The sequence below is a fragment of the Schistocerca nitens genome, chromosome 6 (assembly GCF_023898315.1).
Source record: "Schistocerca nitens isolate TAMUIC-IGC-003100 chromosome 6, iqSchNite1.1, whole genome shotgun sequence".
Taxonomy (NCBI): Eukaryota; Metazoa; Arthropoda; class Insecta; order Orthoptera; family Acrididae; genus Schistocerca; species Schistocerca nitens.
This window is the reverse complement of record NC_064619.1, coordinates 618,954,878-618,982,439: the sequence shown is the minus strand read 5'-3', so window position 1 is coordinate 618,982,439 and position 27,562 is coordinate 618,954,878. Positions and strand designations below refer to the sequence as shown.

Sequence of the window (27,562 nt, the reverse complement as noted above, 5' to 3'; positions counted from 1 at the left end):
GGCCCGGGGGTAGATGGGGAGCACATCCGTGTTTGGGTGCAGCGTGGGATAGGCTTCTACTTAATGGCGTAATTGTAAGAACTAAGGAAATGAGCTCAACATTGGAGCCTTTGAGCTGTTTGTTCTGGAGGCCAAGCATGTGGTCCAAAGAGCACTACCAATGGTTTGTGATCAGTAATAAGGTAAACTTAGTCCCAAAGAGGTACACATGGAATTTCTTAATGGAAAAGATGACTGCCAAAGCCTCTTTCTCGATCTGTGAGCAATTTCTTTAAGCAAGCATCAGTGTCTTCGATGCACAAGTGATGGGTTGCTCAGTACCATCATGATTACGATGCGCCAGCACTGAACAAGTGCCATAGAGGGAAGCATCAACAGCCGAAACAAAGGGACACGATTGAGAAAAGGGTGTAAGACAGAGCGTCAAGCGTAACATAAGCTTCAGCTCAGTGAAAGCATGCTCACGAGCACTGGAACTGAACACCCTTCTACCACAACTGGTTAAGTTGGTGCATAATGTGTGCTGCATGTAGGAGGAACTTAGAATAATGATTCACTTTACCCAAGCCTGCAGCTCCTGTAGTTTGGAGATTGGGAAAGAGTCAACAGCCTAAATGATGCAGTCAGTGGGATGAATCCTGTCTTCGTTAAGCAGTGTCCAAGGTATTCCACATGCTCCTGATAAGACTGGTTTTTGTATAGGTGGCACTTGAGCTCTGCATCTTGTGGTGTAGTAAAGAGGCTGCAGAGGTAGGTTGGTTGGTCGATTTGGGAGAGGGGACCAAACAGTGAGCTCATCGGTCCCATTGGATGAGGGAAGGGTCGAGAAGAATGTTGGTCATGCTCTTTCAAAGAAACCATACTGGCATTTGCCTGAAGCGATTTAGGGAAATCACAGAAAGCCTAAGTCAGGATGGCTGGACACAGGTTTGAACTGTTGTCCTTCCAAATGTGAGTCCAGTGTGCTAACCACGTGCCACCTTGCTCGGTGCAGAGGTTGCACAGATAGTCTTCACACATAGCAGCTGTAACTATTACATCACCTAGGTAACTGGTACAGTGAATGGCCTTGCCTCAGTGGTAACAAAGTTCCTGTCCGATCCCCGACGTTAAGCGCTGTCGAGTTGGGCTAGAACTTTGATCTGCCGAATGCTGTTGGCAAGCGGGGTGTGCTCAGCCCTTGTGAGGCAAACTGAGGATCTATTTGGTTGAGAAGTAGTGGCTCCGGTCTCACAAACTGACATACGACCGGGAGAGTGGTGTGCTGACCACATGCCCCTCATCATCCGCATCCCACAGTGAGAACTGTGGGCTGAGGATGACCAGTTGGTACCATTGGGCCTTCATGGCCTGTTCAGACAGAATTTAGTTATTAGGTAATTGGTACAAGTGGGAATGAACATGGTTAACTGTTCTGTTGGAATTCTTCATCCAGTGGGGCCTGTAAACATGCATCACCAAGGTCTGCTTTATAAAAATATTCACTGCCAACAACCTTTGTGAGGAGGTTCTCCAGATGTGATATGGGCTTAATTTTTTTCCCCAAGATCTGCAGGGGTGTGGCCCAAGCACTATTTATGACAATTCAATTACCCCAGCTTCATGAAGGTGATAGAGTTCAAGCTTAACTGCCATCTGCAGGGAGACCGGAAGGCGGACATGCCCAATAGGAGAGGGGCACTGCACCTGGATTAGATATATATGTGTCATGATATTGGTAACGCACCTCAGGCCAGGTTCAAACAAATACGTGAAAGAGGCACAAAGGTTTTCAAGTCCCTGGAAGGGAACCGTGTCTTGAGATGATCTGAACTTTGTTGATGATGAAAAACCCAAACAGCGAGAAGGCATCCAGGCCATGTTGCTAGCTGAGAGACCACTGACGGCAAACAGCATTATCAGCTGTGTAACCTTCTTGTTCGGAGCCATAGTTGTGAGATGATCCCGAGGGAGTCTGAGCTGTCACCACATGATACAACCTTGCAGGATGGTGTGGCCAGTCCTGGGTAGCCCTGATAAGCATATGTTGGGAGGTTCACCAGGAAAACCATCACTCCTGTGTCTACTTGGAAACAAACGTTCTGATGCACAATTTTGAGATCAGGAATCAACTTGGTGGTGGGAGAATTGCCCTGGGGGACAATGGCCAGGAGTTCATGCACCATCACTTGATGCATGTGTGGAGTTGTGTTTGACTGTACCGATGCTTGACGGCAGACAATTCGAGGATGCCCATCCTTTCCACAGTGAGTGCAGTGACCCCAGTGATCTGGACAGTCTGCATGTTGATGCATCGTGAAACAGTCAGGGTAACATGGGAGATCCCATTGCTTACACTAACATCATGTTACTGGCTGCTCAGAGGCCACTGACATGTCCAAAATTGATGAATCATGACACTGCCATCCGGAAAAGGACTTATGAGAACTTCAACATTTTGGTGGCAGATCAACGTCTGCCACTTTAGGACGAGCCATAAGGTGTTCATTTGCTGCCTGCAAGATCTCAAAATAGTGTGTGATTTTCAAAATATCGTGCAAGGAAGGATTGTCCAGCTTGAGTGCTGCAATGTGGACTTCTGGACTGGGAGACAATTGGACCACTATGTCTCAAATCAAGGAATTCACATATGAGGTTTTGCAAGACAGTTTTGTGAAAGTGAAATCACAACATGGACTCAGTCGCTGCAAATCCACCACCCACAAGCAACTGCATGAAAACATTGCAAATAATAGTTCGAAAGCAATGAACACATCTCCTCTTGTTGCTGCAACTGCTGTTGGAATGGCTGTTGCAGTTGCTGCTCTTGCTGTTCCACAAGCTGCACTAGTTTCGCTTCCATAATACACTGCTACCTCTCCCCTCGTCGTGAATTATAGTAACTGAAATCAGATACAGCCACAAGACACTGGCTAACCAGATGAGAGCATCAACGGTGAATCACTAAAAAACCATACAAAGACAACAGTGATGGATGAACAATGAAGACAACATGGCAGAATGACAAGTCTGGAGAATGAACCAAATAAAGAGTCTAGACATAGCAATATCACGAACCAAGGAACGCAGACTACAATGAATAGTATGTAACTGCAGTCAGAACATCACTGAGGTCTAGGCCCCTGCACTGCTAGCTTTGTAATGCAGTCGCTGATACCGATAGTCTGGCACATGGGATGTGGCCCACACATAGCGCTGAGGCAGTGAAAGCAGCACTCACAAATATTACAAGTGGCACCTAGCACCTGTCATCTAGGTCCATGCATTCTGGAGGGCTTTCATACTCATCATGCTGGGATACCAAAGTATCATGATGAAACTAATTGTCGATACATTATGATTATAAATCACACCTCCAGGTGATTTACTTCCAAAAAGGGAAAGAAATGTATTCCAATTACCATAATATTGCCAGATACATAAAAAAATATTGAATTAAAAAAATTTCAGGACCAACAATTGAACACAGACCAGCAGACTTGTAGGCCAATGCTGCTCGACTGTCGACCTCACTCTGCTGGATACATAGAATGACATGTGCCCAAGCTACAGCATGAAAGCACAGAAACATTAATAATTGAAACTTTATTAACTTTGGATGCTGTATTATATTAATAAAATATTCTATTTTTAGATGATATTTCAGTGAATATAGCACTGAAAATTCGACTTTCCGTCATCAGTTTTGACCTCGGTTTCTTCAAACGCTAGGGAGCCAAAATACATGTCTCTTCATTTTCAGTGTAGAAATTTGCTGCAAAACTAGATCAAAATCAGTGATCCACATGTCAGACCCTCCCACTGTTACTAGAGACATGAAATGCAATGATCACATAATGCAGGTAGCATACTTTGGTTTATTGGTGGGACACTAGGGAAATACAAGCAATCTACAACAGAGATTGCTTACAAGTCACTCGTGTGACCCATCCTAGAATACTGTTCAGGTGTTTGGAACCTATACCAAATAGGACTAGCATGGGATATTGAATACATATAGAGAAGGGCAGCATGATTGGTCACAGGTCTAAAACTAAGCTCCAAGAACTGGCTGAATATAATGACTCTTTGAATATACTGCAACCCACTACATATTGCTCGAATAGAGTTCATGAGGACAAGATTAGATTAGATTAATTGCAGCATGCACAGAGGCATTTAAACAATCTTTTTCCCATGCTTCATAAGTGAATGGAATGGGGAAAAAGCTCTAATAAAATGACTGTTTTGAAGAGAAACCCTGAAAGATTTTTTTTTTTTTTCATGTATCGCGACAGCGTAGTTTGGTAATTTGCCGATAGTCAGTGCTAATCGCAAACATGGTGAGTTCAGGTGCGGAGCAATCTTTCTGTGTGTTGGAGTTCAATAAAAACCAGTGTGCTGCAGCTGTTCAACGTATGTTTTGAACCAAGTACAATAAGAAGCCACCAACAAGGAAGGTCATTTACCACTGGCACAACAAATTCATTACGATGGGTTGGGTTGCTTGTGCCCAGCAAAGGGAAGCGGACACCCCAGTGTGAGTGAAGTAAATGTGGAGCGTGTACAGAGACATTCATAAGGAGCCCAAAGAAACTGGTGCATCATGCATCCCGTGAACTCGAAATAGCTCCAATGACAGTGTGGAAAGTCCTGCGACAGAAGCTGTCTATGAAACCATTCATATTGCAGCTACTGGAGAAGCTCAATGATGACGACAAAGACAAGCATTTTGAGTTTTGCTAACAGTTGCAACAAGTGAATGAGGATGGAGACGGCATTGTTGATCGCTTAATTTTTAACAACAAAGCCACTTTTCACACTAATGGGAAAGTGAACAGGCATAATTGTCAAATCTGAGGTACAAAGCATCCACACGAATGCAATGAATTTGAGCGTGATTCCCAAAGATAAATGTTTTTTGTGCCTTGTCACGTCGAAAACTGTATGGGCCATTCTTCTTCGCTGAGAGCAGTCACTGGACATTCCTACTTGGACACATTGCAGCAATAGCTGATGCCTCAAATGCATCAGACTCTCCATTCATCTTTCAGCATGGTGGGGCTCCACCCCATTTTCATCGTGAAGTTCGTGGGTACATGAACGTGGAGCTGCCGCATCAATGGATCAGCCATGCTACAGAAGGGGACAGCTGTTTCATGAAATGGCCTCCCCCATCACCATATCTCACTTTGTGTGACTCTTTTCTGTGGGGACACATTAAAGATCTGGTGTATATACCACCTCTACCACGTGATGTAGCAGAGCTCTGAGAGAGAATACAGAAAGAGACTACCACAGTCGATGATGCCATGCTGGGACAGGTATGGCAAGAATTCGATTACCATACTGACATCTGCCAGGTCACTGATGGTTGCCATATTGAATATTTGTAAAAAAAACTTTCAGAGTTTCTCTTCAAAATGCAATACGCATAACATCTGTACAATGTTTAGTTCTTGTGCAATAAATAATTCAAAGTGTTCCCAGACTTCATGAACATCCTGTATTTACACCCTACAAGAACTTCCTTACAACAGAAATAAACGTTTCCTTGATACAACATGTGGAAAAAATACTTTCTGCATCCAGCAGGGTAAAAATTATCCTTCACCACAGGGTAAAAATTATCCTTCACCCAAGAGGAACTGTATATTGTGGTAAAAAGGTATTGTAATGGGTTGCTCTTAGAAATTAAATTCTGATTTCCTTTAAAAATTTCAAAAGTGGCACAGACATTGCTACTTGTATAGTACTAATAAATTCACTGAGGTATCACATTTACAAATTAATTTTAAAAGGCTTATGAAAATTCAGGTAACCTTTTGTAGAGGCATTCTAGCAATATATGGAGAATATCCACTACCTGAATTTCAGGAAAAAACTGAGTAAATGTTTTTCTAAGGTAAAGAAAATAATAATCTTTGCTGGTGTTTGTCATATAATATTTTACCCCAATATCTATCTGACTGACATGATGTACTGTTAAAATAATGTAAAACTATTTCATGTTACTTTCTTGTAAAGTATATACCAATAATATTATATGAAAATGTGCACTGATCATGACATTTTTCAACATACAAACTGACATGCCCTGTATACTGTAATGTACCTGTGTATAAAAAATTAATTGTTATATCAATCTCTCACTCCTCTTTTTGTGGAACATGATGTGTAAATGAGTGACTCCCCCCGACCTCATTTTATTGCTGTTACTCACAACTATACTGTGGTATCAGTTACCGATGATTACATAGTCATCCATCTTATTTGTTTTGTCTTCTCTCTTATCATTTGAAAACTCTCTTATAGTGTAAAAGGTTGATTAAGTCTTGCAATGAAAAAAAAAGTTTTATATCAGTTCTAAAATTCAGGGAAAAATAAAGTCAACATCACTGTCACGGTACCAAGGCTTTTTTTTCCTTATAAATATTTGTACATCATGTGAGTACAAAAGTAAAAAAGAAAAAGAAAAGGAAAAAGAAACAGGAATAAAAGTCTCATTATTAAGTACACACATACATTTTTAATCAAATGCAATTTGCATCAAACATTGAAACACTTTTTAATGTGGCAGTTTATCTGACAGGCTTAACTGACAGAGAAATCAGTTCTGTAGCAGATCTGGGAGAGTAATGGAGCATTCAGAGATAATTTTCTTAAAATTATTTTATTACAACAACTACACATGGAACTTCTGAGTCTTTTTCAATACTGATACACTAAAAATATCTTAAGTGTCAAGCCTTCTGGAAAAACAAGATGATTACTTCCATTGCAGGTTACATAAAAATACAGCACAAAAAATTTCAAACAAAGCGAAATTTTGGTTATAAATGCAAAATAACTGGCACATTCTTATCTCTCTAATGAAATACAATCACTGTCATATGATACAGTTCTCATAATTACTGTTTCTGCTGCCAGTTTTATTGATATAATAATATTTGGCATACAATGAGTGATAAAATTATTGTTACTAGCGAAATCAGAAGTTCATGAACTGTGTTTTCTGAATTATTAACACCTGTCCTTTCCACTGTATGATTAAGTTGAATGACAGCACTGTCAGCCAATGTGTGGCATATTATTGTGCTGTCCCCAGCAAGCTGTAATACTGAGGTATGATGGATAGTTAAAAGTCTCTAACCTTTTACCGTAATGTTTTTGTAACAAATTCTGTTGGCATATAGAAAATGAAGTAGAAATGAAATCTGTCCCTGTACTGACAGAAAGGCAAGATCATGGCCTATGAGGAAAACTAAAAAGAGGCTGGAATACAATGGCATAGTACACCTCTTTGAATCCAAGTCTGCAAATTCCAAGCAAACAGTGATTCAGACCAATTTAGTGATTTAAAGACATTACTTTAAATGAATCTCTTCACTATTACAAGATATCATCATGAACACCATTCAATACAGTCATATTTCATCATCTCCTAGATTTCACTTTTGGTGAAGTGTAATAAAAATAATAATGGCAATATAAATTGTCATACACTTCATTTACATCCAAAATTAACAATATTGACTATATATTCTATGCAAAGCTGTTGAAGCCATAAAGATAAGTAGCAAAGAAACCAACATAATATATGATAACATATCAACACATACAATCAAACACTCCAGTGAGCTAAGTAATGGGTTTCCCAAACCTCAAAGAGACATTCTACTTTGCACTGATGTTTTCTACAATAAAGAAGAGTGTATTATGTCAGGGAGTTTAATAAAATGCGTGAAGATACCTGAGCATAAAACCAGCAAATTCTGATTACAGTTGTGTATAAGACAGAGAACTTAGAATTGTAGATGAAACCTGATTTTACAGATTGTAAAATGGTTATGGAATATTTATAACAAGTGTCACTGTAGGTTTGCCTTTTACTGTACCTATGATCCTTTGAAATCATTTGGCCTAAATAACTTGCAACAGACTTCAAACAAGAATTGTGTAATTATCGTGTTTTTGCAGGTTTGATTTTGTCAACCAAAACAATGGCATTTTTGTCTTCCTATGGCTATTTTCAAAAATAGGATCTCACTATTTGATTAGGATGGATTATTAGCTGCTTGGGGACTGGAACTCACTCCACCTTATGTGAGAGACCACAGCTTCTTCAATGGTGGTATCTCATTCAGTTTTTACTGTCACCTATGTCCTGGGCTTAAGGTGTGAATGGCAATATTTTGTAATAAGTCAACCAAGATGATAACTGTGTGAAAAAAAAAAAAATACATTCCTCTTCCACGTTAAGGGAAAACTGTTTTTCAGACTTCAGTCTGAATTAAAACTTTTAAGATTACTATGATACATAAACATTGGCCGATACTTACCTTCAGGAAGTGAAACTTCAAGTATTTTCGATAGAAACAAAACTAGAAAAGAACTACACCTAGTTTTTGTTACTTTTGTACTCGGGAAACAAGCATATTTTTCCTAAGTTGTTTCTGTTAGCAAGTACTTGAAATTTCAATTCATAAATGTAAGTACTGGCCAGACAATCTGTGTCAATGCCACTTTACAGTTTTCACATTTTAATTATCCTTTTGACACAGTTTATGGCATTGTTTCGGTCACCCAAAATTGTTTTAAACACAATAAGGATGTCAAACCTGTGTGCATAATTACTGCACACTTGGAAAAAGTTTTTGCAAAAGTGTACTGTATAAAGCCTTTGTAGAGTCTACACATATTCGTCACACACATCAAAAAAACTGTTGTGAGACAATATGCTTCTTGAACAAGAAATAAAAGTTCAAATTTTGAAAGAAATAGCAGATGGAGTTAGTAAATGACACCAGTGTATTAAGCAGAAAGATTGTCAAAAATTTATCTTTAAGAAGAGATATAAAACTGATTTGAAGAAAAAACACAGGGTTGCACTAACAATAAGTGCTGTAAAGATGAGGTGTACTTGATTTACATATGATGCAGCATTATTAGCTGTAGCTGAGACGATAATGAATAGGTTCCCAGATTGAGATTTTCACTCTCCAGCAGAGTGTGCGCTGTTATGAAACTTCCTGGCAGATCAAAACTGTATGCCCAACTGAGTCTCGAACTCGGGACTTTTGCCTCTCGCGGGCAAGTGCTCAAGTTACATGAATAGAAAGTATGGTAAGCATCTAATCACAACAATGATAAGATCATAATGACAATCTTTAACAAGTTTTGACAGTGACAGAAAATATATGGATATAACAGTTTACTCCTGTGGCAAAGAAGCTGAAAAAAATTAATAAATAAATAGTCTCTTGGCAAAAATAAGGAATGACAGAAAGCTCGATAATGTGATGACACATCTGGCTACTGGCTGGCTGGCAGTGCCCTGATTTGGGAATTTCCCAGAAACAGCCCAGGGACAGATATTACTGATTGTGAGAGGGAAAAAGCTCGTAATTTCAAATACTATATTGGTGTGCTGCAAAGCCTAAAAATCAATACTCTTAAAAAGTATTTCACTCCCCAGCAAGAATGTTCTTCAGTATGTCCCATTCTTTGTTCACAATCATGCATGCTATTTCACCAGGGATCTGCCAATTATCTTCTAGTCAGGCATCATCGAAGCCGCGTACGAGATGTTAGTGATGTGGGTAGCTGATGTCAGTCTACAATGCTTCACCTGAAGATGTCTGGCAGTTACTCAGATGAAATATCATGTGTGATAGCAAATAATAACCGGCTCTAATCCCAGAGTATCAGCGAGTATTCAGTGCATCAGAAAAAAGTTCAAGATTCATGAATGTTCCTCTCTGCAAGAACAATCATGCCCTACATGAAGGAACTTAACAGCTATTCTGCTAAAATTAATTTCCTACACAGCTCATTTCTGTCTGAGTTCTCCAAAAGCAAACAGAAAAGTCATGTGTGTATGTGTATTTGTGTGTAGACAAATTTCCATTTTTTTTTAAGACATGAGTGAGTGAACATATATATGAAAGTTAATAATGCCACTGACTGTCAATTTCATTCTATCTACACAAAAAACCCTGCCCTCCACCTGCCCATCGCCTTTCCCTGCTCCCACTTCAGTACTACACTTCTATGTTGTCAGCGCACCTACACAGTGCTTTCCTCTTCTCTACTTCTCTATTCTCATCTCTGCCCTGCCTTTCCCTCTCACTCTCCACAGCACGGCCTCATGATGTTGCACTCAGCAGCCAATCCTGTCCCCACAATCTCCCAGCACACTCTCACCCCTATCCTGCTCTCTCTCTCTCTCCCAACCCCACACCTCTTCCTTACCCCCACTACCCACCCCAGTTAGATTTCTGCTCCATTCAGGTGCAGTCGTAACCTGGCATTAACACCCAGAGGCAGTGGTCGTGTGTGAGTTGTTGTTGTGTGAATGTGTGAGAGTTTTCCATTTCTGAAAAAGTACCTTGCACAGGAGCTGAAATATTTCTAGCATTGCTTTCATTCAGCACCTCCCCTACGTGGTGAAAAACAACCTATTTTCCTCATATTATTGTTATCACATCCTGGACTTTCCGTTGTTTAAAACAAATGAATAGGTTTCCACAAAGTCCTAGAGCTTTGGAGGTAATGGACCATTTATCATACCGGTACCTCTTAGTCATAATCTACACACTTCAGTTACCTGAAAAAACATCTCATGGGTATTGAAAGCTTTAGTTACCACCAAGAATCATTGTGCAGCTTCTTCTGACGGTATAGTTACGATTTTACATACATCCTGCAAGTTCTTTTGCCTGTTTCTCTCAATGGAAACAGAAGTAAACAACTAAACTCATTGTGCCAAATGAAATCTTTCCCATTGTCACAATATGCTCCACTAATACCATTAATGCAAGTAATCATCTTATTTGTCTTTTAGCATTCACACAGGTGTCCAACAGAACACAATGTGCTAACACTTTGTGATTAAGAATTAATCTACAGTTGTTTTCACTCAAGTGAAATTGAACAGAACTTAAAATTGCTGATATGCAGTTTCATAATTTACATCACATGGAATGAAATCCCCCCCTCCTCTCTCTCTCTCTCTCTCTCTCTCTCTCTCTCTCTCTCTCACTCACTCACTCACAGACACACACACACGTATATATGCGCACTACTTCTCAACTTACTGAAACAAGTTTCTAGGCACTGAATGACCTTTTTCTAAAGGTACAACAACACCTGCAAAAAAGAGAATGTTCAATAACTTAACAGAGCTGAGATGTAGTGAGCTGTTTTATGCAGTACACAATACACAATTCACTAGACATTGCCCAGAAGTTCTTTACGTATTTACATTACAATGGAATAACACCTGAATCAGTATACAACAACACGACCAGTGTTGAACAGCCTATATTAAAATACACTACAAAGACACTGAAAAGATATCATGTTCTAGAGATAGGAACTGATCACTGGAAATGATAGAGCAATAAAAATTACAAAAAATTTACATTAGTAATGTAGTTCCATATTAGGAATAAATACTATTAACAAACAAACTGAAAATTTTTATGAACTAACATAAATACTGACAGTAACACTGGCTAAAATCAGACCTGGGGGACACTGATATATATCCACCAGACCAGCCCTTCGTAACTCTTCACTCCTTTTCGGAAACAGATAATGTGCACACTACCATGGTGTTCACACGTCCTATAACCATTATCACTCACACTTTAATAGAATACGATAACTCACAAACACACAGGACTACACTTCTGCAGTGAAAAGGCCACCTCACTGGATCAAACAGGAATGAAGAGTGCATTTTATTATGTAAGACATCACCAATATCAGTGTATATGTCACTTCCATAACAGTCACTTATATGTCAGTTGATTCTGGAAGCCACACACGGACTGACATCTTTGGTTCTAACTGCAAAGATACCATGAAAAAAATCATGTCAGTCTGTCACAAGCTGAGCTAAGTTTTGTTTGTCATATGCACCACTTGCAATTCACTCATTACATTAAATTAAACCTATTCTTATTTTTACAATCAGTCCAGTGTGACAGCAGTCGTATTTTTTACTAACATCTACTTATGTTAAAATGCTCACAGCCAGTTTAGAAGCACTGCCTTTGATGATGTGTCTAGAAATGGGCAGTTTTCCAGACTTTGTGCAGTACATAAAATACACTGGGAACAATTCTCCTATCAGTCTCTATTGCAGTAATTTGTTATAATCACAGATTAGATGCCATCCGTGGGAACAGGTAATCACTCATCCAAGAGTCAAAACCTGCAGCTTCGTGTTAAATTCACAGTTCAAATTTCAATTCCTGTGCAACCAGGTCACACAAAGGCACAACCTATAATTTTATAATTCAATTTTTGTATCACCTGGCATAATTCACAACGTTTTTAGCATGTCTGTGTGGGGAACTACTTGTGGCAAAGTATGTACCTAAAATAGGCTTTCATCAAAGTTCAATTCCCAACAGACCACTAAGAGAGGCTACTACTGTCCTCCTCGGTCAACACTGCGTGGTGCGAGTCGTAGGAGATGATACGATCCAGCCGTTGACGCCGTTACCGCCATTTCCGTTGGCGTGGAAGTCTTCGCGTAGTGGGGTGGCCGGATCATCTTCAGCCTTCTCCACATCCATGCGGTGCTGTCTTAGTTCACAACCCTCAGGACTGTGGTAGAATGACACCTTTGCAAATGATTCTGAGACATCAGGGAGCAGCATGTATACGAGGTCTACAAATGCAGGACGTTCATTTGGACTGTACTCCCAACACAGTCGCATAAGTTCATAAAGTTTGTCAGGGCAGTTTTCAGGGCGTTCCATCACCCCTCCGTCAATAACGTAACGTAAAACTTGATCATTTGAAAGTCCCTGGAAATGAGAAATATATTTTTAGAATATAACTCTTTAAAGTACACATTAACTTAATTGAAATATTGGAGCTGTAGGACTAGAGAAAACGCGGTCATTACAGATGAAGCATACATTGAGATTAGCGAAGGAAATTCCTTTAAAATTGAATCATCCCAGCATTTCTCTTAAGTGATTTAGGGAAACTGAGGAAAACTAAAACCAGATGGCCAGATCAGGATGTCTTAACCACAGTAGTACCTCACTCGGTTTTTGGAATTGAGTAATATGAATCTCATAGTTCAAAACTCATCTGTCAATACTGAGAAGTCCAATACCATGAAAATACACAATAAAACTGAAAGGCATATCAAAGACCTGCATTTAAATCTTAATTATCTACAAACAATGGATAACCCCGAAGCCAACATGAGTAAAGAAAAGGAAGATACATGTATTTCACTCCACAGAGAGAATTAAGATTTGTACATGTTATGATATTAGTTATAATTCGAAATGCAAACCAGTTGGGTTGGGGGTTGTTTGGGGAAGGAGACCAGACAGCGAGGTCATCAGTCTCATCGGGCTAGGGAAGGAGGGGGAAGGAAGTCGGCCGTGCCCTTTCAAAGGAACCATCCCGGCATTTGCCTGGAGCGATTTAGGGGAATCACGGAAAACCTAAATCGGGATGGCCGAACGCGGGATTGAACCGTCGTCCTCCAGAATGCGAGTCCAGTGTCTAACCACTGTGCCACCTTGCTCGGTGCAAATAAGTAACTTGAAACCTATCTGCTTTAACACACTTGAGAAGGAACATACAGAAATATGGTGTACCTGTATACTGAATGTGGTTACAGAGAAAAACTGAATGAAGGGTCACAGAATAACTTGTTAGAGTTAAAAGGAAAGCCTCCATGAACGTCTAATACCAGTACAATAAAAGAATGGCTAAACAGAATGTTTGTTTTCTGCCTTTCTGCCAAGAGGACACTCAGTGATGTTGATGTTGGGGGGGGGGGGGGGGGGGCAGAGTTTCAGATTACTTCTCACAGTATGCAATCCAATACATAATGGTGACCCAAAACATAATGATGAATGCCCACAACAAGACTTGAGTGCCACCTGGTGGCACTCCTGGCACGTGCCTTGGTAAGACAACTATATAGACTGAAGAGAGGCGAATTGGAGGCTGAAAATGCCATTTTATTAATAACCACCTACCTTGTAATCTGTAATTTGTATGGCATTCCACCTTTCCTAGAACTGTACATTTTCTTCCTTTCAAATGAGTTGTACTATTTAGCAAAACTTCTCAGAATGATAAAAAAATATTAAAGCAGTACATGTGGCTAATACAACTTGTAAAACATGAAAAGAGAACTATATTTGGGTCTCATGAATGGTTGCAATTAGATAAGATAAGGTCTGCTGTACAGAGAGAACACAATTAGGAATTGTAGTATGAAATATACAGACAGCACAGAGGGGTGTACAAGACCCTTGCATGGGAACTATGGCAGCACAGCAAAGTCTAGGAAGCATAGAGCATCTGGGTTAAAGCACTATAGACTCGTGGCCAATCTGAGTTGTGTTTACTCTGCTGGAGTGTGCAGGGAAAAAGTCGATTAAACATCACGTAGCTTTGTGGAAGTTGCTGAAGAAGAGCAATACTACGTCGCCTAATGACTCAGCTGCCTGCTCGGCACAGCCGTGTGGATTTCACTCCTTGTGCGAAGGCCATGAACCTGCAGTGTGTGCAGGCTTCCTTTATTCCCCCTATGCCTCGCACTGCACTGTGAGGTAGCAAATTGGCACGTCTTCTTAGATGCACGGAAAGGCAACACAGCTGTGGGGTCACACGAGGTGAGCACTCACCCGCGTGAAAGTGAGTAAGCTTGTCCACACAGATGTACTGCTCTGGACTGGATGGTAGTTCAGAATTTAGAGTGAATAGAGAAGAAACTTGAACTAATGACAAAGAAATGCACCTTCAGATTTACAGTGACCATAACCTAAAGACTGGATATATCATATATTGTGTTATTCAACTCGGTCTGCCATGATGAAATGAAAAATTTATGCGCAGTCTACAAGAAATGTAACATCTTTATTGATTAACAATTTTAAATGACAAGAAGAAGTTAATAGCAACAACAACAAAAGATGATATGAAGGAAATAATAGTAATAATAATGAAGGGCTAGATGATTCGATGGAATTTAAAAAACATAAGTAGATCTTGTGAAGCAGTATAAAAGTCCAGTTGTACAGAAAAGGTAACATACAGCCTAAATGTGAAAACGGTAATGGACATGCTTTGAAAATGAACTGTCAGATTGGTGAAACTGTTCAGCTTGCTTACCTGGTAGGGTTGGGAAGCAAGTGTGGCCATTTCCCACAGCACTACACCGTAGCTCCAGACATCAGAACTACTGGTAAAAACACCATCTTTCAAGCTTTCTGGTGCCATCCACCGTACTGGAAGAAGTCCTTTGGAACCTGTAATAGACACGTGTTTCTTATTCTTTTCCTTTTCTTAACAAACAAATTTCTAATCATGTAAGCACAGTTTCAAAAAAGGTAGTTATTGCCCTTTTTCTGTAACTACAGGCTGTAGTGTTCAATGATGACTTCCTTAGTGATATACGGTTTCTAGTAATTATGTCCTGATTTTAAATAGAATTCAGTATGATTAGAAAAAATAGATTGGAAAATTATGTCTAAGAACATGGTCTGGATTACAATAATCAGATGCCATTTCTAACCTCTAATCCCTGCTTAAAGCCTTAGGCCCTTCCCAGAACCTCTCCCCTGAATCCATTTCCCTCCCCAGTCCTATGACACCCTGCAAACCCACCTTATCATACTCCCCAAATTCCACAAATCTAACAATCCTGGACACCCCAGTGAGACTGGTTATTGTGCCCCCACTGAAGGAATGTCAGCCCTCATTGACCAACACCTCCAACCACTTGCCTGTAATCTAGCCTCCCATATCAAAGATCCTCCCACATCAAAGACACCAGCCACTTCCTTCACCGATTCCCCTTCATCCCCACGCCTTCACTTCCTGGATCCCTACTCATCACTGTAGATATCACCTTCCTATTCAGCAACATCCCCCATGCCCATGGCATTACCGCTATTGAATACATTTCCCAACATGCTTCAGGCCCCAAACCTCATTCCTCATACGTTTTACTAATTTTATCCTAACTCCCAACAACAACTCGTTTGAAAGGAAACAAATCCGCATCACAGCCGTGGGTACCCGCATGGTACCCTCCTATGTAAACCTGTTTAGGGGCCATCTAGAGGAGACCTTCCTAGCCTTCCAAAATTCCAGACCCCTAGTGGTGTCCTTCAGGTTCACTGACAATATCTTCATGATCAGGACTCAGAGCCAAGACATTCTATCTTCATTCTTCACAACTTTAACACATTCTCTCCACTTCACCTGGTCTTCCTCAATCCTGCATGTCACCTCCCTGGATGTTGACCTCCTCTCTGATGTCTCCACCCACATTTGTGTCCATATTAAACCCACCAACAGTACCTGCATTTCCACACCAAAAAATCCCTCCCATACAGCCTGACCACCTGATGATAGCATATCTGCAGTGACAAGAACACCCTTGCCCAGTATGCTGAGGGCCTCACCAAGGCTTTCACAGACAGGCACTATCCTCCAGACCTAATCTACAAACAGATCTCCCTTGCCATTTTCCCTAACACCCCCAAAAACCAGCCACCAAGGAGTGCCCCCTTCGTCACCCAGTACCGCCCCAAACTGGAAAATTTTAAACACATCACATGAAAGCTTTAATTACCTATCATCAGACCCAAAAATGAGGGGCATCCTACCCAAGATCCTTCCCATTCTTTCTAAAGCGGTATTCCATTGCCCATCCAACCTCTACTACATCCTAGCCCAACCTAACTCCTTACCACAAAGATTATATACCTGTGGAATACCCAGATGCAAGACCTGCCTAATCCACCCACCCAGCACATCCTATTCTAGTACTGTCACAAGCTTATCTTACCCATCAGAGGCCGGGCTACCCGTGAAAGCAGCCAGTTTATACACCAGCTCTGCTGCAATTATTGTGCAGCTCTTGTGGCCAAGAGCAAAGTAGACTACACTGTGGAACAATATGCAGCTGAACATAAAATGCTTGATTTCAATGACTGCTTCACTACCCGAGCCATCTGGATCCTTCCTTCCACCACCGGCTTCTTTGAACTGCGCAAATGAGAGTATTCTTATGACACATTCTCCCCTCCTAAATTTATACTGGCCTCAACCTACAGTAACATAATGTTCCCACACCCTCCACCCGACAGTATCCACCCCCTCTGTCCTATCATTACCTCTCCATTCTTGTCTCGCACCATCTTTGTGTGTTGTCCTCTGCCAATGTATATGCCCATCTTTTCCATTCTTTTCCTTTTTCACTCGTTGTTCCCCCCTTCCAATAACCAACGCCCTGCCCCTCAGCTTCCTGCTGCCGTGCCTGTTGGCAGTGTACTTCGTATACACTTTACCAGACAGCACTCTTCTCTCCCTGCACCCATGCAGTGCTATTTTCCATTTTCCCGCCTCCTCCAGATTTCTGTTTCCAATCTACATGACAGCTGCATTCCAGTCTGAGCTGCTGGAGATGGCAGTTATGTGTGCATGAAGTGTACTTGCTTTTGTGGATGAATGTGTGTGTGTTTCCTCTTCTGATGAAGGCTAGGGCCGAAAGCTAACATGTATATGTCTTTTAGTCATCCCTGTCTGCAACTTTCTCTTTGTGGGAAGCAACAATCTATCTTTTCCTTATATTATTGACAATCATTTCTAATTTATAATAGTATTTACAATTCCAGGAGTTGCAATATGCCTCATTGTGCTACCATGATGTTAAGCCAATAAGCATTAACAATGCTGCCTGTTGTTTCAGTAATCCGGTACTTGGCTGCAGTATTTTATGCATTCCTCTGTCGACGGAATAGGTACTGGAATGTAATCTTCCCTCCTAGTCCAAGGTTCAGCTTACTGAATTGCTTGTCCACACTTCAATTTCTTTCAACGAACATTCACAACAATAATGTCACTGTCTATGATGTCCTTCATTGTTAACTTTAATCAGTATAGCCATGTAACTGCTTTCCTCGTGCATGCATCCACCATGTCACATCCTTCACAAATATACCACAGAAAAAAACTTTAAAGTGAAGGAATCGGCATGTGTACTTCCACATCTATACGCTGCAGTACCACTGGGAAGTGCATGGTGTCTGGTACTTGAAAATGTACCACTTACTAGGACATATACCTGTTCCATTGGAGTATGCAGTAATGATTACCTAAATGCCTCTGTGAAAGATACAGTTAGTCAAATCTTGTGAAACATCAAGCATTGCCAGTACTTGGATGGGTACACCACACTGGTGGCTGCTTTCCCTTTGCCTTTACATCAAAGAGGAGGAGGGGTGGTTGTATAAAGTACCTGACCACCAGACTTTGCACTGATGACCTGGATTAAATTCCAGACCTCTCCACAGTGTCTCACGAACTGAGGGTGTGTGACACATCATCATCATCATCATCATGATCCAACACAATCATGACACCACACACACACACACACACACACACACACACACACACTACAGTCACCTAAACTTACCACAGACACTCAAACGCACAACTCTCCAACTCTCATACTTTGTGAAAGAAAGGTGCCAGTGTTTCTGAAGAATAGGAAATACCTCTCCATGAGGCTCTCCTGTGGCCAAACAAATATGACCATGTTACCGTTCTCTGTGTATGTTCAATGTCCTCTGCACTTTTTCGTTCAGGTCACACATACCTGAGCAATGTTCTGGGATGAGCAAGACAATTGGTTTCTCAGCAATCTCCTTTATAGTCTGACTGCAATTTCCCAGCATCCTACCAATGAACCAAAGTCTGCAACCTGCATTACCTACAACACAGCCTATGTGATAATTTTATATTGTATCGCTACAAGTTATATCACCCAAGTATTTGTGTGAGTTCACTGATTACAGTTGCTGTTGTAATCAATGATACTGACAATTTAAAGCTAGTTGCCAGAATTCCCAATGCTTTGAAACTTTTACAAGATCTGCCCGAATATTTCTACAACTTTTTTTAGACAATGCTTCATTATAAATAGTTGCATCTTCAGCAAAAATCATGTTACTATTAACCTTTTCGCTGCTGTGCACATGTGTTCCTGTCCTGCTACGTCAATCCCCATGTGCTGTGGATGTGTATTCACATGCCACTTGGGTTTTTCTGTGATGCTACTGATGTGTGTATGGTTCTTGAGCTGCCAATCTTTCACTGCTGCAGTCAAGTTACCTCCAAATCTCAGTGAATAAAAAGGTTTCGAGCATTTATCATACAATGACAGTAAGACTAAGTTTCTATAGTTTCTAACAAATAATTCACAAAAACCTAACATTTTAATTTCACGGAATGGGCATATGATTACTGAAACTGAACAGTTCAAATTTCTAGGTGTTCAGATAGACAGTAAACTGTCATGGAAAGCCCACGTTCAGGATTTTGTTCAAAGACTTAATGCTGTCATTTTTACTATCCGAACAGTATCTGAAGTAAGTGATCGTTCAACATGAAAATTAGTCTACTTTGCTTATTTTCATTCACTTATGTCATATGGTATTATATTTTGGGGTAAATCTTCCCATTCTAAAAGGATATTTTTGGTTGAGAAACGGGCAGTTCGGGCAATAAGTGTGTAAGTTTGCGAACCTCTTGTTGACCCCTGTTCAGTATCCTGGGTATTTTGATATTGTGACTTACCAAACGAAAGCACTGGCAGGTTGATAGACACACAAACAAACACAAACATACACACAAAATTCAAGCTTTTGCAACCAACGGTTGCTTCATCGGGAAAGAGGGAAGGAGAGGGAACGACGAAAGGATGTGGGTTTTAAGGGAGAGCGAAGGAGTCATTCCAATCCCGGGAGCGGAATGACTTACCTTGGGGGGAAAAAGGGACAGGTATACACTCGCGCGCGCGCGCACACACACACACACACACACACACACACACACACACACACACATCCATCCGCACATAACAGACACAAGCAGACATATGTAAAGGCAAAGAGTTTGGGTAGAGATGTCAGTCGAGGCGGAAGTACAGAGGCAAAGATGTTATTGAATGACAGGTGAGGTATGAGTGGTGGCAACTTGAAATTAGCGGAGGTTGAGGCCTGGTGGGTAACGGGAAGAGAGGATATATTGAAGGGCAAGTTCCCATCTCCGGAGTTCTGATAGGTTAGTGTCAGTGGGAAGTATCCAGATAACCCGGACGGTATAACACTGTGCCAAGATGTGCTGGCCGTGCACCAAGGCACGTTTAGCCACAAGGTGATCCTCATTACCAACAAACACTGTCTGCCTGTGTCCGTTCATGCGAATGGACAGTTTGTTGCTGGTCATTCCCACATAGAAAGCTTCACAGTGTAGGAAGGTCAGTTGGTAAATCATGTGGGTGCTGTCACACGTGGCTCTGCCTTTGATCGTGTACACCTTCCGGGTTACAGGACTGGAGTATGTGGTGGTGGGAGGGTGCATGGGACAGGTTTTACACCGGGGGCGGTTACAAGGGTAGGAGCCAGAGGGTAGGGAAGGTGGTTTGGGGATTTCATAGGGATGAACCAAGAGGTTACAAAAGGTTAGGTGGATGGCGGAAAGACACTCTTGGTGGAGTGGGGAGGATTTCGTGAAGGATGGATCCATCCCCCTAAGGTAAGTCTTTCCGCTCCCGGAATTGGAATGACTCCTTACCCTCTCCCTTAAAACCCATATCCTTTTTCCTTTCCCTCTCCTTCCCTCTTTCCTGATGAAGCAAACGTGGGTTGCGAAAGCTTGAATTTTGTATGTGTGTTTGTGTTTATTAGTGTCTCTATCAACATACCAACGCTTTCGTTTGGTAAGTTACATCATCTTTGTTTATATATATATTAGAAAGAAACATTCCACATGGGAAAAATATATTAAAAAATGCTGTGACTTACCAAGCGAGAAAGCGCTGGTAGATAGACACAATAAAAAACACACAAACACACTTTCCTGATGAAGCAACCGTGGGTTGCGAAAGCTTGAAATTTGTGTGTGTGTGTTTGTGTTTTTTTTATTGTGTCTATATCTACCAGCACTTTCTCGCTTGGTAAGTCACAGCATTTTTTAATATATGTGTCTGTGTATGTGCGGATGGATTGTGTGTGTGTGTGCGAGTGTATACCTGTCCTTTTTTCCCCCTAAGGTAAGTCTTTCCGCTCCCGGGATTGGAATGACTCCTTACCCTCTCCCTTAAAACCCACATCCTTTCGTCTTTCCCTCTCCTTCCCTCTTTCCTGATAAGGCAACAGTTTGTTGCGAAAGCTTGAATTTCGTGTGTATGTTTGTGTGTCTATCGACCTGCCAGCACTTTCGTTCGGTAAGTCACAACATCTGTGTTTTTAGATATATTTTTCCCACGTGGAATGTTTACTGTCATTTCTTGTTAGCAATATCAGTTTATTCCCAAGAATAAGCGGCTTTCACTCAGTTAATACTCGGCAGAAATCCAACCACCATTTGGATCGGATTTCTGTAACTCTGTGCAGAAAGGTGTGCAGTATACTGCTGTATCCATTTTCAATAAGCTACCACAAGAATTCAAAAATCTTAGCAGCAATCCACGCACTTTCAAATCGAAACTGAAGAGTTTTCTCATTGGTCACTCCTTCTATTCTGTTGAGGAGTTTCTTGAAAAATTAAGCTGATTCTTATGTTATATTGTTGACTGTGTTTACTGAAACTTATGGCTTGACTTTTTTTGGGTTCATAAACACTTTATTTTTATCTGTTATTACTTTCATGTTGTAATTTCATGTACTAACACATTTTATGATCTTGGAGATTTGCTCCTCAATTTAGTCCTACAGAACTTGAAGTGTAAATAAAATAAAATAAAATGACATACATGCCTCATTGTGTGCTATCATTTGAAAAAAAAAAGTGTTTATGAAACTGGTATGACAATTATTATGACCACATGATTTGCAATGTGCACGGATGTGAATGGGCACATCACATTCGACCATCCATTGGACAACCCAATAACTCAAGAATGAAATAAGGCATTCTACTCGCAAATTTACGCAATGTGTTTTTACCTCTGCAAAATCTTTAAAATTCTGCACATTGTTTTACTTAATTTGATGCTGCACAGTAACTATATGACATATAATGGAAATAAATCAGTTCTTTGAGTGAAGATATCAGATTGTAAGATATATAAAAATAAAATTTTTTCCCCTAATAGTTTTCTTGAAGTCAGATGATAAGTATTTCGTAGCAGTCAGAAGTCCACACGGACAGAAATGGGTGTGTTGCACATGAACGTCCTTCGTGTATAATACCCAATAACTCGAGAAGGAGATGAGATATCTGCCTTCAGTTTTGAATAAAATGTCAGTATCTTGCCTGTTTCATTCATTGCAATGTGTGAGCCATAAGATCAACAACACGCAAAGTTCACGGAATGCATTTTTACCTCTGCAATCTCTTTAAAATTTGGTACAATGTTTCACTTAATTTGATGGAATGCAATAAATATGACAGGTAACACTAGGAAATTCAGTTCTTAGTGAGCTGAGTTTCACCAAGATCTCTGTTTGCGGATTCCATGTTGGTTTTTATAGAGGAGATTTTTGTTCTCTGGAAACATCATAATATGTGAGCACAGAACATGTTCCATAATTCTACAGCAGATTTACACTGACGATATAGGCCTATAATTATATGTGTATGTCTTACGGCCCTTCATGAAAATGGGAATGACCTGCACTTTTTTCCAGTCACTAGCTACTCTTCGTTGCTACTGTAATCTACGAGAAACTGCTGCTAGAAGGGAGCAAGTTCTTTTGCATAATCTTTGTAGAATCTTAGAGATATCTCTTCTGGTCCTGATGCTTTTCCACCACAAAGCAATTTTAATTGCTCTTCTATTCTGTGTTCGATTATTTCAATATCTGCCATTTTGATGGCTATACAATGATTGAAATGAGGGCCATGTTATGATGATCCGCAGTTACGTGTATCTGTCCTACAACCCTTCCTGAAAAAGGGAATGACCTGTTCGTTTTTACTGTCTCATTGGAAGACATAATTCAGTATTTCAGTGATGCTACAAACAGTCAGTTTTGCTTGCACCCCACGTGCACTGAATCAGTTGATTCTGAAAGGAACTGAGAATGGGCTCCATTCAAATACAATGTCTGGATTAATCAAACCTATTCTCATGCACATAAATTTCATTCACAGTGTGAAGTATGCATCCAGATCTTTAGACATCACAACAGTTGTTAACAAAATTTTATGCTGACCTGTAACAGTCAAATTAAATTAATTGCAGCATGCTACAACCCCATGTGTCTAAGTGCTGTATTTTCCATTCTTGTAAATAATGGAGTATTTAAAGAGTCACAATAACAACTCAAAAGATTAAATGATGCCCCCACAACTCTGAAACTGGTCGCACTGGGGTGGAAAAGAAAAAATTCCTGTCAGTGGTCACCATAGTTTTGAAACATAAAGTGACCAGTTGCAGTTCACACAGGGTGCATCCACTATTTCAATAATAACTGCAGTGTTTTGTGCCCAGAATGGAAAAGATAATAAAAAGAATTTGTGTTAATGTGTATTGTTTCAACTGTCTTGGTTATGCTGATGCTTTTTTACAACTGCAAATAAAATTCAGTAATGAATAGAAGACCTAAATAGAGCAAATTTGAAAGTCAGACTGAAAATCAATTGTAGCAACACTTAAATAATGCATAATCAACACATCAAAAATAGATGTTAATAGAATCCACAGGTGTTTGTGTTTAGGTCATTTGGAGACAATGGCTGGAGGGACAGAAAAATAAATCAACAGAAGAGTAAAAAAGCAGTGGACTGCTTCTGAAAACTAAATAGTGTTTTCAAAACAAACATTTTAATGTGTTTGAAACAGAAAGTGTACAGTCTGTGCGTATTGCAGAAACTGAGTCTTGGCAATGAGGCATGGACTTTGAATGTGAAAATCATTCGAAAACTAGGGGTTGCTGAGTCAGTAATGAGGTGGTATATGCTAGGAATAAGTAGGAGAGACATCAAATCAGACTAATGGAACAGGTACAGATGAGAGTGGAAAACATAATTACGAATGCAACTAAAATTAATTTGAGGTAGACTTGTTCAGCAATTTGATGGTAGCGGACAAAGGATGTTATTTGATGGATTTCTATAGATAAGAGATAATAACACAACAGATGGTACTAAGAAAAATATAGGAGCAAACAAAAATATATACAGTTCTGAAGCATGTTTTACAGAGGTAACTCTAATGGAGTCATTATGCAGCAGTGGTTTTCATATGGATGATGATGATGATCTACATACATCTACATACATACTCCACAAGCCATGATACAGTGCATGGTGGAGGGGACCCTGTACCACAGTTGGTAATTTCCTTTCCTATCCTAGTCACAAATAGAGTGAGAGAAAAATGACTGACTGTATGCCTTCATACAAACCCTAATTTCTCTCATACTTGTGGTCCTCATGCGAAATGTTGGTTGGCAGTAGTAGATTCATTCTGCAGTCAGCTTGAAAAGCTGACTGTTTAAATTTTCTCAACAGTGTTCCTTGAAAAGAAAGCTACTTTCATTCCAGGCATTCCCATCTGAGTTGCTGCAACATCTCTGTAGTACTTGCATGTTACTCAAACACACTGGTGACAAATCTTGTAGCCCGCCTCTGAACGGCTTCAATATCTTCCTCTAATCTGAACCTGGTGCGGATCCCAAACACTCGAGCAGTACTCAAAAATGGGTTGCACTAGTGTCTTGTATGCGATCTCCTTTACAAATGAACCACACTTTCCTAAAATTCTCCCAATAAACCAAGATCAACATTCACCTTCTCTACTACAATCCTTACACGCTCGTTCTATTTCATATCACTTTGTAACATTACACCTAGATATTTAATCAAAGTGACTGTGTAAAGCAGCATGCTACTACATCATAGGTTTGTTTCTCCAACTCATCTGCATTTTTCTATATTTAGAGCTAGCTGCCATTCATCACATCAACTAGAAATTTTGTGTAAGTCATATTGTATCTTTTTACAGCCAATCAACAATGACACCTTTCCATACACCGTTGCCTCATTAGCAAACAGCCACAGACTGCTACCTGCCCTATCCTCCAGATCATTTATGTAAATAGAGAATAACAGTGGTCCTATTACACTTCCATGGGGCACTCCTAACGATACCCTTGTCTCTGACGTCGTCAAGGACAATGTACTGGGTTCTATTACTTAAAAAGTATTGGAGCCACTAATATATCTGGAAACCTATTCTGTACACTCATACCTTCGTTAACAGTCTGCAGTCAGGCACCATGTGTCAATATGCTTTTCGAAAATCTAAAAATATGGGATCTGAATGTTGCCCTTCATCCATAGTTCACAGGATATCATGTGAGAAAAGGGCAAAATGAATTTTGTGCGAGCAATACTTCCCAAAACCTTGCTTAATCGTGGATAGGAGTTTTTCCATCTCAAGGAAATTTTTTATATTCAGACTGTGAATATGTTCAAGAACTATGCTGCAAATCAATGTAGGGATACTGGTCTATAATTTATTTTTTTTAACACAGGAGTCACCTGCACTTTATTCCAGTCACTTGGGGGCTTGCACTGAGTAAGAGATTCAGGATAAGTGCAAGCTAAGTAAGGGGCCAATGCCATAGAGTACTCTTTGTAACACTGAACTAGGATTCCACAGGACCTGGTGACTTATTTTCTTGCAACTCCTGCAGTTGTTTCTCTACACCAGTGGTGTTTAGTACTGTGTCCTCCATATGGGAGTCTGTGCAATGGTCAAATGATGGTATGTTTGCATGGTTTTTCTGCATGAACGATTCCTAAATGCAAAATTTAAAACTTCAACTTTCCTTTTGTTATCTTCTACTGGCACACCAGGCTGATCAACGACTGACTGGATAGAAGACTTAGCATTGCTTAGTGATATTACACAGGATCAGAATTTTCTCGGGTTCTTGGCAGGATCTTCTGCTATGATGATGATGACGATGATGGCAGAAACAAGGCAATCTGTGCTTATGTTCCTTTGTCACCAAAAGGTAATTTTAAATGAGAACTAGAATATATATATATATATACTGTCAAAAAATAACTAAATGTATACTTTCTTCTCATGATCCACTATACAAAAATGAATATGATACTACATAAGTGTGATCCAAAACTGCAGTATATATATACTCTGAATACTACACATACCTTTTCGATAATAATCAGTCTCGTAGATGTCCCTTGTCATTCCAAAGTCACCAATTTTTACAGTGAGATCCTCTGCAACCATACAGTTACGGGCTGCGAGATCACGATGCACAAACTTCTTTGCTGAGAGATATGCCATACCATCAGCTATTTCTATTGCCATTTGTAATATGCGCTGAAAATGAAACATTAAGAAAAACTAAATAATGCATTTCAACATATTTTATTTTAAACTAATACAAAATAAATTTTTAGCCGAACACAAAATTTTTAGTACTGCCATATAGTAATACAATTAGCTAGGGTGTCCAGGAGAAATGGTCAATATTTAAGGGTGTCACAGGAACGAGCACTCAAAGCAAAAAAATCTAGTAAACATGGGCACAAAAATGCGTAGCTTCAGAGCTGTAAGCACTACTTCATCTTCGCTACTGTAAAACACCTCTCTTCAACTGAACAAGAACTAATCCTCCTGGGACTGCCTGTACAGCTTTAAACATTTCAAGAATTCTCATCAAAATCCTAAATTTTTGTATAAAAATAATCTTTATTTAGCCTGTACTAATTAGTAGCCACATCAAGATAGAAAACTGGCCATTTAATGTGAACTGCGAGGAAAGCTACAGGCTCTTGCAGCCTGGGGCACCAGTTATTGCAGGCCAGTGGACTACATCTGCTTCTAGCCCACTCATGATGGAAATATACTGGATCAAATGACAACAATTACACATGACCTTTTCTGGGATGTCCATGTTGAAATTGGTATCAGTTCCATGAGACAGTTATACCAACAATAGTTACCAAAGTGCAAAGTGCAACTAAAACAAGTACAGAGATCTATATGTTCAGCAAACTGATAAAGAGGGTGCAGTGCCATACCTCTGCGAGGAACTTAAACCACTGAGCTCTGGGCAGGAACATGAAAAGGAACTGTGGCTCAAATTTATAAGAATAGCTGACCAAACGCTGGATACATATGTTGATCAGCCAGAACATTGAGACCACCTGCTTACTAGCCAGTAGATATTGCCACCTTTGGCATAGATAACAGCGATGGTGTGTCATGGCATGAAGCAATGAAGCCTTGGTAGGTTGCTGAAGAGAGCTGGTATCACATCTGCACACACAAATCACCCAACTCCCATAAATTCCAGGGAGATGATGATAAGCTCTGATGCCACATTCAGTTACACCCCACATGTGTTTGGCTGGGTTCAGATCTGGCGAGCTGGAGGTCAGCACATCAATTGGAACTTGCCATTGAGTTTTTGAACCACACCATCAGACTACTGACCTTGTGACATGGTGCATTATCTAGTTGAAATATGCTACTCCCGTTGAGACACATGATCGTCAAGAAGGGGTGTTCGTGTCTGCCACCAGT

The 27,562-nt window shown here is 40.2% G+C and overlaps 1 protein-coding gene across 1 annotated transcript in view; it reads right to left on the bottom strand.

Annotated features, from left to right (window-relative positions):
• Positions 1 to 6,380: 6,380 nt before the first annotated feature.
• LOC126263526 (insulin receptor) overlaps positions 6,381 to 27,562 on the bottom strand; it is a 102,584-nt gene continuing 81,402 nt past the window's right edge. The window contains exons 17-19 of the mRNA XM_049960620.1: positions 26,179 to 26,353; positions 15,145 to 15,281; positions 6,381 to 12,803 (exon numbers count right to left, since the gene is read on the bottom strand). Coding sequence (XP_049816577.1) covers positions 12,438 to 12,803; positions 15,145 to 15,281; positions 26,179 to 26,353 — 678 coding nt within the window. The 3' untranslated portion in view covers positions 6,381 to 12,437. The remainder of the gene's footprint in view (positions 12,804 to 15,144; positions 15,282 to 26,178; positions 26,354 to 27,562) is intronic.